General features: G+C 40.6%; 2 protein-coding genes across 2 annotated transcripts in view; both read right to left on the bottom strand.

Moving 5' to 3' along the window:
- gng12b (guanine nucleotide binding protein (G protein), gamma 12b) overlaps positions 1–707 on the bottom strand; it is a 50,559-nt gene extending 49,852 nt beyond the window's left edge. The window contains exon 1 of the mRNA XM_066692638.1: positions 420–707. The gene's annotated coding sequence lies outside the window, so the exon portion shown is untranslated. The remainder of the gene's footprint in view (positions 1–419) is intronic.
- A 9,911-nt stretch (positions 708–10,618) lies between these two features.
- Positions 10,619–14,066, bottom strand: LOC136714413 (GTP-binding protein Di-Ras2). The gene is made up of 2 exons (XM_066691913.1): positions 13,983–14,066; positions 10,619–12,763 (listed from the first exon to the last, which is right to left on the bottom strand). Exon 2 carries the CDS (start codon positions 12,615–12,617, stop codon positions 12,021–12,023), a length of 597 nt encoding a protein of 198 aa, XP_066548010.1. The 5' UTR covers positions 12,618–12,763; positions 13,983–14,066; the 3' UTR covers positions 10,619–12,020.
- Between the last annotated feature and the right edge of the window lie 1,955 nt (positions 14,067–16,021).

Raw genomic sequence — 16,021 nt, 5'->3', positions numbered from 1 at the left:
GTAACAACCTGAAAGTGTTTCTAAAGCAATTTAAAAAGAAACCAATAAACTGGACTGGGAAAAGCCGCACAAACTGGAGCTGAACGACCAGGGAATTACATTTGTGAATAAATACCAGGGACTGAAACCAAAACACAAGGCAATCCACCCGTCTGACAAGGAAAAATACTCGGTTTCCTGTTCTCAGGCGATTCACAAGATCCGTCAGCAATGGCAACAAACGCAGCAGCATACAGTCAACAGTCGCAAACTTTATGAAACAAGTATATAATGATATTAGCAACCGAAACAACAATAATATAAAATAGTAATAAACACCCACGCATGGGCCGAGCTGCAGAGCGCAGTGTGGAGCTGTATGTATGCTGACATAGGATAGATTATAATGACCTGAAGTCCCAGGGGCGGCGGACACTCACCTGAGCGCAGCCGGGAAGGGGCTGTGGACGAGTGGGGACCCTGACACCGCCGTCCCTGGACGCCTCTCCTTCACTGACACACACCGTGGACCTCAGCAAGGGCTCCGAGCCGCTTTCTCTTTCTCCGACTGCCTTTTCCTCGGCCGCCTCCCTCCCTCTGTCGACTCTCGCCTCTGTCGGTGACCCGGAGAGGCGGCCTCTGTCGGCGCTCCGCCTCGGAGACGGAATGGTGGGAAGGATGGAGGACTTGCCGGAGAGGGGTCTGTCTCCACAGCCTGGGCGCCCTCTGTCTGTCGGTGAGTGTGTGTGTGTGTGTGTGTGTGTGTGTGTGTGTGTGTGTAAGGTGTTACAGAGAAGAGAGGTTTGTTAGGGGGTTGTTTTTGGGGCGGGGGGTCAATTTAACTGTCAGTCTTGACATGTGTTTGAACTCACAGTCTGTCTCAGCTCTGGTTTATGAAGCAAACGCCACCGGTTCTTAGTCTAATTTCCTGCAAAACACACAAATGCATAGGTTTTGCAATCCTGCAGGTTTCCCAGGTCTCTTTAAATCAAGTCATTGGATACCTTGAACACAGGGACATTTTGCCTAATTAAGACCCATAATTGGTTCAATTAAGCAATTAACGATCTGGATAAAACAAAAACCTGAAAGCACTGTGGCTCTCCAGGGCCAGGGTTGTTTACCCCTGATTTTGTAGTAGTTTTCAAACTTGAGTACCCCCTGCCCTGCTGTTTTGTGTTCCAACCTAGGTCTTAATTGCTTAATTGAACACTTAATTGATCCAATAAAGCAATATACCATTAAATTAAGTAATTAAGACATCGGTTGGAACAACAACAGGGCAGGGGGTACTCCAGGACCGGTTTGAAAACCACTGTGTTAGAAGGACACCTCCACCTCCACCTCCACCTGACTGATTTAAAGACCAATTAATCAGGTAGTCTTTGGCTTTCTCTTCCTGCAGAACTAATTCCTGAAATGTGAGATAGGATGAAGGAAACGGTAACAACCTGCTGATAAAAATGATTGATGTGAAGAAATGTGCCCAATGGATGCCGGACATCCCATCTCTATAGGTCTGGTGTCACATGTTCAGGTCGCAGATTTAGACTTATTGATGTATTTAAATGATCCCACAGTTTTGTCCATTTTTATTTTTGACAAGTCGTGACTGATTTCCATTCATGGGCTTTTTCAGTTTCAGTTCAGTTTATAACGGATAAAAGTGTGGTTCCTAAAACCCCATTCAAGTTTATTTATTATTATTATTATTATTATTATTATTATTATTATTATTTATTTTACCCAGCATGATATGGGGAAATCTGTGCCCCTGGGAAAATTAGTCTGTCCTGTTGTGTTAATAGGACTTAAGTGATTTAATGACCCTGACATCACGCAATCTTATGTAATTAATATGACAGTTTCAACTGTAACAAAATATATATCAAACACAATTAATACAATTCAAATGCACCTCAGATGCATGTACATGGTTTGCAATGTGCTGCTCTTAATACTTGCTGCAGGAATTCACCTAAATTAGTCCCAATTAACTAATCTAGGACTGAGCTTCAGGGGGAGTTAGTTTGTTTTCAGGGAGTTATTCACACAGACAAAGCATTTTATCTGTTTATGAGAGAAGATATCACACTTTCAAATAACCGTTTCCCGACTGCATAACTAAGCTATGCTCTCATATAATTATCAAAGCATTTTTAATATGTAGCCAATATCTGATATGTTGGGTTTGATAGTCCTTTAAGAAGGTTGTTTGCAATTACCACTAATATTCCAAACTCTTTCATGTAATCTTCATGTCTGTTGGGGAAACCTCTTCCCACTTCATCTGATGAAGGGCAAGGATATAGCCTAAACATCAGGTTTTAAGGCTGTAATTTTGATGTGATTAATAAACATGAACAATTTTAGTATGAGCAAATATTGTTTTCATTTACTCTTCATCCTAAGAGAGCAAATGGGTCTCAGTTTAAATATTTGAGTTCTCAGACACATTCATTAAACATTAGAAACCTTGGTCTCATTCAAGTTAAAAGTCCTTTATGTGAAAACACAGCCCATTGGCAGTACACAATCAGAACACACATTAATTGATTACATTTTGCAAACACTGAACTGTGCAAACCCATCACAATATTCAATTGTGCACTATTTAATAATTTCTTAATGTAACAGGGCTACAAATTCGAGGACCCCACTCAAATCAACAGGGCGGTGTAGTCTGACAATACGTTTAAAAAGAAAACAAATACAAAACAAGGACAAAAAGAAGAACAACAACTCCTTAAAACTCCATCGCCATTCATCTCATGCATGCGGTTTCTACTCCAGCACCTGGTTGCATGCCTCAAAGAAATACATTCTGGCAGTAAGTGATTATCCCTTAATAGGTAATGAATGGCTGATTGAAAAGCAGAGATAGGCCTGGGAAGGAAGCTGCAGCTGCATAATAACCAGAAAGAAGCTATGCGAGTCATTCAGGCACAGCGCAGCCAATTACTCCGGCGACCAGAGGCCCCGAATGAAGAATCACACCAGGAGTTACCTCACCTCTGTGTCCCCAGTCCAGCAGACATGGAGGGATATTTATTTACCTATTCTCATTGGGGAAACCAATATTGTATATCTAAAAAGATACAAGAAATTCTACACGAGGTGCGAGTGATTGGTTTAGATATGATGTGGCTGATAGTGTGATCTTGACCAACACTAAAGCTGTTTCAGAGGAAGTTGTGAGGAATACGCACAGCTTGGTTCCACATCACCAAAACACAGAACTGAAAAAGGCAGGTTGTAGGCCCAGCTCACCACAAAGGAGAGGGTTCTGCTTTCGAGCCCCTTGCACACGTTGGTATGATGTTTCCTGAGCTGGCAAAAGCATTCCTGTTCTTGCAATTTCAGGTTTTGCCCAACCGTCAGATAACGGATTTGTCAAGACTGATTTTAAAACCATTTAAATGCCAGATATGAAAGATTTATTTCTAGAACAAAGTTTTAAATGTTTCTGCTAAGCATTTGTATTTTCAATAAATAAGTGGAGTCATATATTCACTTATAAAAAAAAATCAAAGTGAAATTTCCATTGTCTGAAGAAAAATCCTCACTTTGTCGCCTCCTTGTGGTAAAACGTTATTGAATGGAAACTGTGCGTCAACCAAAGCACAAATACGTCCAGGTGTAAAATGCACTTTAAAAGAACGTGTTAAGGGTTTATTTGTAAATTTACATGAAATGCAAACCTGATGTAAAAGAGTTTAGTTAATCAAAGTTCATCAATATCAATAGTTAATCATATATTAAAGTTCTAATTGTATTCCCTGCAGCATTTTCATGCATGACTTGTTTTTCATGTCATGTAGTTACATAAAAAATCAAAACACAGTTATCTAAAACTCAACAAATAATACCTATCACTCAAAAGTCACATTATTATCAAATATTTACCAATTCGGAGAGTGTTTATGAGACATTATGAGTCTTATTAAGCCTTGTGAATGGTATTTCCCTCCCCCATGTCTTCCATTCAGACTGATGATGGATGGATTTGTTAAATGAAAAGAAAACAATGGCTTTGATTATGAAATTATGAGACAAAATTATCTTCAGCTGTTCTCTCATTTCATGGTCCTATGCACTCACATTGCTAACAGACTTATTTAAACCTACAGCTCTTTAACCCAGAATATTACAAGACAGAAAAGGGTGGACAGAGACTTATTGCGCAGGTTTGTGGAGAATAATGTTTGAAAATCATTCAGTGTTCACTGTGAAACCAAGGCCATGCTGGTATGAGATATAAGTCATCCCACTTTTCCCTGCTGCTCACCTACAAAAAGTCATTATGGATGTGAGCAGATATTTTGTGGCCAGAGAGAAAGGCAGAGAGAGAGAGAGAAAATATAATGTGTCGGCTGTGAGACCCATCTTTTGTCTGCATAAATTTCAATAGTCACGTCTGAAAATAGAAGTTGAAGTTTCATGGGCTCTGCACAGTTCTGCAAAGGTGATTTTGAATGGGTATTCAGCAGATATTTTTACCCACGCCTACTCAATAATTATCTCTTTCAACAGAAATGAATGAAAGAGAACACTTCTATATATATATACAAATACATACAGATCAGCCACCCCAAGGTAAATTGTACATCAAATCATTTTTGTTTCATATAAGTAGGAGTTAACGTGAACATTTTCTGACAGAGGTGTATCCGATGTTAATCAAAAATATTTCCTAAAGATTAACTCTAAACAATAGACCCAGAGCACCTTTGGAAATGGCCAGAATAGAATTGATTTTTCATTAAAAAAACTAATTGTCTTTTTAGCAGCAAAAGCAGCTCACTGGCAACAATGTTGAAACAGAGAGAAGAGATTATTCAAACCAGCAGAGCTAGTGGGATTAGTAGTGTTTTACGCCAACCCCTCTCTCACGGTGTAGACACTGAGCATGCTCTTCCGGGCCCACAACAGAAAAAAAACTAAGCGCCAAACATGTGCCTATATATCCTGCCGCTCTGAGTAAAAAACAAAAACAAACCTGCTTTAGGATTGTCCAACTGTTTATGATATTGTGAAAAAAGCTGCAGTGACATAATACATCGTTATTAAACCACCAGACCCAACATACCGGTCACTCTCGAGATATCCTTTCTTTCTCATCAGGAGCCATCATGGGGGCCTTAAATGAGGCATGGTTCCTTAATGCAGCTATTCCAACTCCATTTGTGGGATAATGTCAGCTTTCAGTTAAGCACAAAGGGAAAAAAAATATCTAACACAGCAGCAGTGGTATATAGCTTTCGTCGGCTTTGTTATCTTTGTATGGCCGACCTGATGGGTTCTGAGAGTGCAGTGAATGGAAAATAACTCCATTTGCCATTCAGGTACTGTTTAATGAACCTCAGTAAGTCAGCCTAACCCAGGCCAGTCTGTACATTATCCATTGGCGGTGTGCTACTCCCTGTGGGAGGCGATGCCACAGAAACAAAAGACTCATGCAGAACTTCTGGAGAAATTACAGTTTCAAATGTGGGTCATAAAGGGACACACTGGGCTCATAATCATCTTCATCATCATCGGCAAGGCCATTGTTTCACGTGGCAGCAGTTTTGGGTCCGTCTATCTATGACTTCTGCCTTGTCACTGTGACGTCACCTTTCTGTCTTGCAGGAACCTTGTTAAATGTATAAACCTATCATTTTATCTGCGTAGGCTGGAGCTATTTATTTAATGAGAGTGTTTCCCACCTACCTACTTACACCCCCACACAATTAAGTGGCAGCCTCCATCTGCACGACAAATTACAGCTGACAGAACTGCCGGAGTAGCACTGCAGTCAGATGCAATTTAGCTGGGAATGTGGCGGCTTTTCTGCCACCCCCTCAGCTTCGAGGGCTGTCCCCAGTTTATTACAGACGAGCTGTTCTCAGGGAATCCTCATCTGAGATGCAGCTCTGTTCTCCACGATCTTTTGTCAGGATGCACACCGTGAGATTTGGATGCCTTCTGAGAGGAACTGCTGTATCAAATGTGCTAAATATTATTTGTAATGATTGCCAATTTGTATTGTACTAGCTATATAAATGAGCTAGTGCTGATTTTACGCTCAAATTAAATTCTGAATTAATTTTTTGCTGTGTTTCTTTAATGCAAATAAATCAACAAAAATGTACTGGTTTCTAATCAACTCTAAAGCACTGTCGGCAGCAGATACTCAATCCATTTATCTCTCCCTCATGTGAGTGTCATGCTTTCCATGCATGGAATAATAAATCTGGTTTGGAAATGTCTGTTGTTGTTGTTTTTTTTAAAGAATGTTTTGGCAGCTAGATCAATCTTTACATTTTCAAAAATCTTCAAAAAACAGTTTCTTGGAAGTTCCTGCATTGGGCACATTTTATGTATTTGTAAATGTTATTTATTTTAAATTTTGAATGATAAGAGTATGGCACAATACATCTATGTGTCAGATTCATTTGTTTTTTAGGTATACTTTCTTGCAATTGCCTCTAGGAAGTCTGAGGTTAGACTTTCTTTGAGCATAGTAATAGGCTTGGAAAATCCACAGTATTTCTAAATTACAAACCTAACCTTACCATGACATGCTTTTGTACAGTTACAGAGAATTATTAATACTATTAAGTAGATTGTTATGCGATTTTATTTCCCATTAATAAAGAAGCTCAGTGTTGGCCTCTTTGCAAATGGACAATAATATATTCAGGTTACAGTCAAAACTCATATGTACAGTATATATATTCTATGTTTTCATATATTTGTATTTATATATATGGGTAACACAGACGCCTCTTGTCAGAATAGGCAATTCATTTTGAAGAGCTGAAAAATTTTACATTCGTGTGAGCACTTGTATCTTCCTGGTTAATGCATTAGCTAAAGTGAAGACTTAAAAAACAAGAGCAATATGAGTTTTTCAATTAATTCCAGACAGAGCAGCTGGTCTCTTGGATACTTAATTCGGGGATAGCTTTTTTATCTCATCCTTCAGAGAGCAGAGTGATTCTTCTTGCAATCAGAAAAGGGTTAGATGACATTTTAAACAACCATCTCTCAGCACAGTCTGGAATCCATTTCCAATCACAATCCACTCGCAGGTTCCTCTGCTGTGTTTTATGCAGCAGGGGATTACATAACAAAAGGCTTTGCACCAGTTGTAAATACATGCATAGAAGAAATATATATTTTCCAGGCTTAAGAAAGAAACAGAGACCGGTGATGACAATTAGCAATGATACAAGAATAATACATTAGTTAATTGCAAAGCTTTTGTCTCTATGGATTCTTCTATGGATACAAATAAATCAAACTTAAAGAAAAAAACTGATACAAAACAGTCTCTGTAATTCAGGTCACAAAATATTTTCTCAGTTATTAAATAGATTGCATACAGAGTGTATCATTTAGGGCTCCAGACCTTTTTTTTTTTTACAATGGCTCCAAACTAGCAATCTGGTCTCAAAATGACTATCCCTTTGGACCTTTGAAATGCTATTAGGCTCAGTGATGCTGTAAGCTTACATGTTGAACTCCAGCACAATACAACTTTTCCAAGTAATCAAATGCTGCCAATGAAAGTCATTCCAGAGGTAACCCAAGAGTATTTTATCACCGGCAGAGGACCATGACCTTGTAATGCAATTTCTGTCAGGTTTGCTCAGCTGAGCACATCTGTGAAATAAAGGAACCCTGCCAGAAGCACCTATTACTTTCTGTTGGAGGTGAAGAGACACTGGCCCTGAGAGAAATACAATAGGGTTACAAAACTACATGAGACTCCATCAACAAGATATATGAGATGTCATCTTTTTACATGTTTTCTTTTTTTATATTTTAACTTAAGTGCTGTAGTATAGCATAGAAATCATTTAAAAAACATTGCGGTAGCAAATTCCAAAGTGCATTCCAAAATACCGTTGACAGTGTCTGAATATAGGAACCAGCCGAGCAGGAAATGGGCAAAGCTGGAAGCCCCACCTGGACCCTGGAGAGGGTGGGCCCACTTTGCCAGAAAGAAGTGGCGCCCAGCAGGAAGAGACAACAGGTCTAGAGACTGGGTGCTGTTGGCCCGGCAATTGTTTCCTTGATTCTCCACTGGCCCACATATTGCCCAGGCTTGTGGAATACATGAGGAAGCACGCTGCTCTCCACCACCTCACTCCAGCACGGCCGTGGTGGTGGTGCTGCACAGCTGGGCCACCCTGAACACGACTGCCGCTTAGCTGGGCAATTCCTCTACTTCATCTTTATCATCCTCCCCTTCTTCTAAGCAGGATGAGAGGGAGAAAAGGAAAATACAGGCATGAACCCCAAAGCAAAGAAATAAACCGGCAGTAGAAGTAACTATGGCAATTAAACAAGACATGCAATGAGCAATCAAACAATAAAGCAAATCAAATAAAGAAATAAGCCATAAATCCTCATTAATACAACACTGTGTGGAAAAGGAAGACATAATAAGTGACTGGAGAAAACAACAAGAAACAAATCCACAATCGTCAACCACCTAATTATGATACTAATAATAAGTGCATAAATCAATTAAGTGAAAGAACACCATTAGTCACCTCCCGTGACATACACAACCCACATCCTGCCGAGAGGCCCGGATCTCCTGCGGAAAGATGAGCAATGAACAGCGGGAGCAGGAGAGTGCTTCTGTCTGGGGAGCTAGTGGGCTATTGCTCTGACTTCCTGCGTCTCTCGCTTGGCACGTGTGATACTGGACAGTCTTACAAAGATAACCATATCAGTCGACCTGGGACAAAAGTAGAAGTTAAAATAATTGAATTAAAACAGCCCGACAGTGGTGGCAGGTTCCTCTGAATGCATCAGGAGTTCCTTACTGAACGCAGTCATAGGTGTGTCTGACTGGGCTGCATGCTCCCTCGCTCTTCCCACGGGGGCAATCGCAATAGGTAGCTGCATCTCACACTCTGAAAATGCCAATAAGCGTACGCTCCCTGTGGTACCATTCATTAGCTTCGAAAATTGCATTATACTGCTCCCTAGAATCGTTCCCACTCCCAGTGCAGATACTGTGGACTCCTGATGAACACTGACCGTTTTTTTCTTAACACCAGGCTGCACACGAGGACAAGAAACTCAGTATACTGCCCTTGATGTCAGCTCCCCATCCCCTGCCTCCTCCACCACGGCGCTAATCGAAAAAAACAGCAACACCGCGACTTCCCCCATTAACAATGCATGAAGGGTACCCCTGCCACTATAGATTTTCCTCCCACATATTCTGTACCGAGATGAAACACAGAGGAGCAAAGGGAAGAGTGGAAGAAAAAGAAAATGAAAAGATCAAAGCTCGGCACGGTGGATGTTAGCACTGGCTGGGTTAGCACTGAGATTGGTAATTATGAGAGGGGCTTCCCTGCCCTGGCACTACACGCCTGCTGACAGGAAAGCACATTGTGTGGAATTAGCAGCACAATTAGCCCTGGGTTTTGTCACAGTTGGCGTGGGTGGACTCCCCCACAGTCCACACACTGCAGCAAAGCATGTTTTTCGATAAGAGAAGAAAACGAACAACTGTAGAAAAGTGAACAGGCACTGACTGGGCTTCCGGAGATCATATGTTGCCACTGAGGTCTTGTTTTGGCAGCACACTTTCACACAAATGTAACTTCTGCCTTTTAGAATGATGACCCAAGGGACATTTCACATTGCCTTCTCTCCAGCTATTACTCAGTCAGGTATGGGTAGGAGAAAACAGTTTCCTCTACAAGCCTGATGTGGAGATGCCGTCTCTGCGGTATTTCCTGGCATCATTAAGCCAAATGTGCTTTACCATCTTCATATCTTATCCTCTTCAGTCTGAGCTGCTCGACTATTAGTCATAATCACAAAGAAACAACGCCAACAGCTGCCAGCGCCGATAGGAGTCTCAGCATGACTGAATCGGCTCTCAGAGACGCATAGAGCTTCACTTTCCTTTCTGCTCTGCTTTTAAGAAACCAAATGTTCCAATATTTCTCCAGATTTAACTGAAATACTCAGTGATCTTTGCATCTCTCTCTCCACACCTTCATTTAGGCCAGAGACGTATAAGCAGACTTAATATCAGCCCACAAAAAACCTTTCAGTTGCAGACAAAAATACAGACGTTAGACACAAGACAGACCATCCACACTTATCAGATTTCTAAAGGGCAAATTGAATTTTTCAATAAAGGAATACTGCAGACTTAAGAAGTTAGTTTGGGCAAATGCATCTCCTGGGAACTTATAGGTGGAACAGATGGGAGTTGATGTTAGCTACCTTATTCCTTGTTATTCCTTGAGCTTCAGCTTTACCCCCTTGACAGACACATGATCACAGTCTTTTTTGATTTTGTTGGTTTATTGCACAATTTACTGTTCTTGTCAACTGGCGGACAGTGGGCCCCCCAACGAAAACTCTCTGAAAACTATCACACAACATGACTTCCTCATAATCTTCTGACAGCGCTTTATCAGCCCTGACCAGAGTAGTCTTTGCCTCTCATTGCTATGAAGATGTTACAATCATGTTAGACTTTCCTGCTGTTCCTGAAGAGGTAGTGACCGGGGACGTTCAAGCTTTTAACGTCGAAGTAGGGAACAGAATAATACATCCCTTTTGAGTAACCAGACTGATAATACTGTATTCATATTTAAATGCTCAAAAACCGATGCCTATAGTGCTTTTAGGTCATGAAGGACCCTGGAACCTTGTGCAAGATGTTCCTAAAACAAGCCTTATTTGGAAACTTCTTTTGACTATAATCCTGTTAAGACACAGCAAGGGAACTGGTCAGGGTTAAGAATTGGACAAGAGGGAACAGGAACACAAAGTCAGTGTGAAGGAAATGTATGCTGTAATACTTGTAAGTCATTCTTAAGCGGGATTTTTCAGAATTGCATTGTGTAAAATTACATCACTGTTGAGTGCTCGGTATGCTTTTATTTTATAAAACCGATTCTGCTGAAGTGATACAAGTCTTTTACTTCGCACCTGTTGAACCTTTTTCTTCTTTAAATATAAATGAAGGAGAGAGAGGCAGTAGCCTAGTATACACACTTCTTTAAACACTTAGTGGGGGTGCTTAAAGTAAAACAATTGCAGACTAACTGGGATATTGACAAATACTTACCAGTAGAAAAGTGAATCATATTGATTAAATAAATATTGTATATTAAACAAAACAAAAAAAAGGAAAAAGTGTTGTGGCTCTCAAAGCTCGTCAAACATCAGTCAATTTTTGTTAAAAATAATATCAATAACATTGTCCAGAATAAAAGCAGGTAATATTTCTTATTCTTGTATCTTGTGAGCACTGTACTATCTTAGGATATGGATTCCTGTTCTTTTGTATTTTTGTTATTGTGTTCAAACTGATGCTTTTTAGCATCTGTGGTTGAAAATAATAGGGAATGAAGCAGTGCATTAAATCCCTGTGCTTCACATTTGAATCAACGTAGCTAGACTCTGGATATATCCTATAACTGCAGCGCCTCTATCAACTAAACCACAGGTCTCTGAATTGTACACTGCACAAACCCACAAATAATTCACATTAAGTGTGAAAAGGTGGCAATTTGCAATAGTGCATGCTAAACTGAGCTGACACTCAACATTTCTGCACAGGCTCTCCGAAGAAAACAAGCAATAAGTGTAAGCTAAAGAGTTTACTGATGTTATATACACAATACACATCTGAATCACATGCCATTATGTATATAATATATATTAATAAATAACCTACCGGGTTGCATTAATACAATATAAATGATTATCAGTTAATAACAACAAAATCTTTGGTGTAAAAAAAAAAAAAAAAAAAAAGGCTGTCTTTAACTTAATTAAAAAAGCACATTTTCTCAGCATATAATGAAATTTTAATGATGGTTGCCAGTATGAGCGTATAAATTCATACAAACACCCAAAGCACTTAGTTTATTAATCTGCAACAGCGAGTGAAATGAAAGTGCTTTAGTGTCGATTCAACCCTTCTTTTCTTTTTATATATATTCAAAGTCCAGGGTCAAAGAAATGCCATGCAGTGAAATATTCCCCAGTACCACAGTGGACTACATGATGGAGCATTTCCCTTTCAGACGGTCTTTCTTCTTCAGCTGCTTGGACTTCTTCCCGTCCACCTGCAGGCTGACCGCCCGCCTTTTTTCCAGGTTCAGAAGTTCCTGGAAGAGCTCCTGCACGTTATAGTTCATTTTGGCCGAGGTCTCCATGAAAGAGCACTTCCACCTGGTGGCCAGGCCCTCCCCCTCACTAGCCTCCACCTCTCTCTGCGTCTCATCACTTTTGTTGCCCACGAGCATGATGGGGATATTCTGGACGTCTCCTTTGATGTGGCAGATCTGCTCGTAGATGGGCTGCAGCTCCTCCACGGACTGCTTGCTGGTGACGGCATAGACCAGGATGAAGGCGTGGCCCTTGGAGATGGAGAGGCGCTGCATGGCCGGGAACTGGTGGCTGCCCGTGGTGTCTGTGATCTGCAGGGTGCAGATGTTCTTGTCGCAGCTGATCACCTGCCTGTAGGTGTCTTCTATCGTGGGGATGTAGGTCTCTCGAAAGGTGCCCCGGACGAAGCGCAGTACCAAGGAACTTTTCCCCACCCCAGCGGCTCCAAACACTACCACCCTGTAGTCATTACTTTGCTCTGGCATTTTCTCTCGGTCTGTCTGACGCTCTGTCTTTCTTGAACCTCTTGGATTCTTCCTGGTTTCAGATGAGAAGCTTGCCAAGGGTTCTGATTGGCACTGGGTGGGTGTAGAGGATGTTGACCTTACATTCCCAATAGACTTTAGCTCATCTGTTTAACAGAAAAGAGACCAGTAGATCCATTAAAGCTGTGTCATATTTGGTGTCACTCTTTTAAAAGAATAGGAAATACCGAATAATCTACTAAATCACAGCACCTTATAGGCAAAGTCATGTTCACATCATCCAAATCTTGCAAACATCTTGCAAACTTTTAATCATACAGATAAAGCCGTTACTAACCAGGTCACCTATTCTGAGCACAGGTTGCAAAATCACAACCACCTTTAGTAAGACTGGGGAGATAATCTGATGATAACAACAATAATAATAATAGAGAGAATGCCTCACATAAAACAGACAGAATTAATGATTTTAAAGATTTTAATTTTAAATATAAGTACTACTATTTTAATCTCTTTAGCACATACCTAGGACTTACCTGAATTATGTCTGCACTTGTTAACACATTGTAGTAGAATGTGTGCTAATTGCATTTTGTACTGCATATTGTAATGCTTTGAAATGTTACTTCTGTAAGTTTAAAGAAGAAACACTTCAAAGCATTACAATTGCAGTACAAGCAGAGGTGTAACAGGAAAACTGCCCCTACTGAGAAAAACACATTGACACATTCAACCTGCAGATTATCCCCACCCATCTGAAGCCTTTGGTCCATATCTGCAAATAAAGACTGTCATGCATTTACAACATGGGCCAAAACACACTCTAGAGCATGTTAACCATCTTGACAGTTTCTGTTTGATTGATTGATTGGTTTTTCAGGAAAATCCAATATTTCCAACGTTATTAGTGGACATCAAATGCTAAATCATGATGGGTCCAGATCCATCAATTAAGTTAATTAATTCATTAATATGCGACGCAAGAGTAAAGCAATCTCCCTGTTGTGCAGTTCATCTCTGCCCAATGCAGCAGGTTTCGGTTTGGAAGTCTTACGATTTTCGTCTATAAAAGGTGGTCTGTCAGTTTATATAAACTGTAGTAGCCTATATAACATGAATACTACACGCATGCACAACGTTGTAACTCCCCATCCCATCAGGTTCCCTAAACATGGATCAACAAAAGCCCCCCATTGCACGTTTACATCGTTTATGAAGGCAGACACTCCCAAAGCCTGACACAGGACTATTGATTGCTTTCTAATGCAGTTAATCTACCCTGATCACAGTCACACAGGGGAGCTGTCGTTTCCCACAGACTGCGTGTTTTTCTCTAGCTTCACATGAAGGTGCAAACCCCCCTACCTGATGCCAGTCCCCTGCCGGAGATCCCTGCTTCAGTGTAAATAGAAATGCCAGGGTTGTACAGTCACTATATAGGGCTCTCAGATGGGTCAAAACCACTTCGTCAACGGGGGGATGAGATTTGCAAAAGTGTTGGAAAATGCGTGTTTTTCATGTTGCTACATAAACCAACACGCTGTTCCAGGGTGGCCCGTTGGTTTTATAACCCCCCAGCGATGCACAATGAAACTGAGATTTTCACACAGTCCAGGGTTTTTTCTGGACGCTGTAAACCGTGTCAACCCTTTTTTTCATTCAGTTTTTCACGGCATGGACCAGCCCATTCATGGAGCAAGGAAAATACAGAGACTATGCTATATGAATACTAAAATATACTGTATAGCAGCGTTTATTCATGAGATCATCCTTCTCTGCCCCCCCCCCCTCCCCTTCCTCAGTCTGATATCCTTGATCTGATCCATTTTTAATTGCCATCTCTCTGGCAGGCAGTTTTTTTACCACCCAGATTAAAAAAAGGTCATGGGTAAAACTTATGTTACAAAACCGACATATTTTAAAAGTTGCGTCAATTTGAAGCTTTAAAATGAGTCTATCAAACGCATATTTCAATAAGCTCTATTCTCTGGTCTTGGCTTTCGGTGTCCTAAAATCATGTCCATTAGTCTCGGCTGGACACATGCATCGCTGCTGGGATTAAAAGTAAGACATGACATGGTCCAGTAATGGGCAATATCATTACAGATAATGTGAATTACAGATGCCACCAGATTGACACCAATGTCCGAGTGGGGAGGTTTCATTAAAAGCAGGTAGCAGGGGTTTGTGAAATGTAGTGGCCCAGATATCAATATTGTTACGTATTAATCTTTTTTTTTTTTAAATCATTTCATTTTTTAACCATTCAAGGTCTTCACCAATAACTTAGAGATGATGATGCACAAGTCGCAATAGTAACCACAACTTTAAGAAAAGACTCGCAATGCTAAAACAATGTTTCATCATTGCAATGTAGGTGCATCCGTCTTTAACCTTATATTAGGGTCTCTCCTCTTTATTGTAGTGATCATAATCGTTATAATGGATTTCACAGCTTCGCGTTCAGTCCCTGTTTCAGAAACACGTTTTAAGAAATGTAAGACACATACCTCTTGTTGATTTGCTGCTGCGAAGCTGTTTCCCAGACCCATAGTCTGTCCTGTCGAGACTGCTGGCTGTGCATCACGAATACGTGTGTGGGGGCGAGTGGAGGGGCAGTGATAAGGGCGACCTGTCCAATTGAGCCTGTATGACATTGGCTTTGCTGCAAAAAAAACCCCTAAAAACTAAAAACAGTATCTTCCCTTCTATTATTTCAGTTCAGCTGGTAAAAGGTGTTTATTTCAGAGTTGAATTGATCCAAACATCTATATATATATATACACATATATATATATATTCCCTTTGCCCCCTCCCTAGATAGTATAGTGAAAAAGGACCACAATCCACATCACTGGACATGAACATTATAAGCACATGTGGGCTATCTTTCCTTTATACCCACAACAGTAACCCATTAAACCCTTTACTCAGATCCTGTCAGGGATTGGCTGTCATCCCACAGACTAGGGCATAAAGCATTATGGCAGAAATGCTAAATACTGTAATTAGCACGAATCTGAAACAAAGGGCTTGGCACAGAGAGGCGAGGGCAGGGTTTGAAATTGACACTTTCTTTCTTGATGGAAAAGCTTACAAATGAGACTCTAACATCACAATCTGCGCCCTTGGGCTCCTCTTCAAGACTCCTTAGAAGAACCCAAAATGTAAGAAACCTTTCCAGCTTTGGAGATAAATTGGGCTGTGAAAGCAGGCATCACTTCAAACTCACTGATCAGATGTATGGTTTCATCTGATGCATCTTTTCAGGTAAAATATGCATCAGATGAAACCATACATCTGGTCAGTAACCTAAAATAAATTAATTTGAATCACTGAAACATCCTGTACTCTTGCGAGACACTAGTAGGCACCACTAGGAGGCACTGGGGCATTTATTTACT

Source organism: Amia ocellicauda, chromosome 19, assembly GCF_036373705.1.
Source record: "Amia ocellicauda isolate fAmiCal2 chromosome 19, fAmiCal2.hap1, whole genome shotgun sequence".
NCBI lineage: Eukaryota > Metazoa > Chordata > Actinopteri > Amiiformes > Amiidae > Amia > Amia ocellicauda.
This window is presented reverse-complemented; position numbering and strand designations above follow the sequence as displayed.

Bases quoted from the DNA above. Each gene is read 5' to 3' on its own strand.
- LOC136714413 (XM_066691913.1), bottom strand. From the start codon at position 12,617: ATGCCAGAGCAAAGTAATGACTACAGGGTGGTAGTGTTTGGAGCCGCT.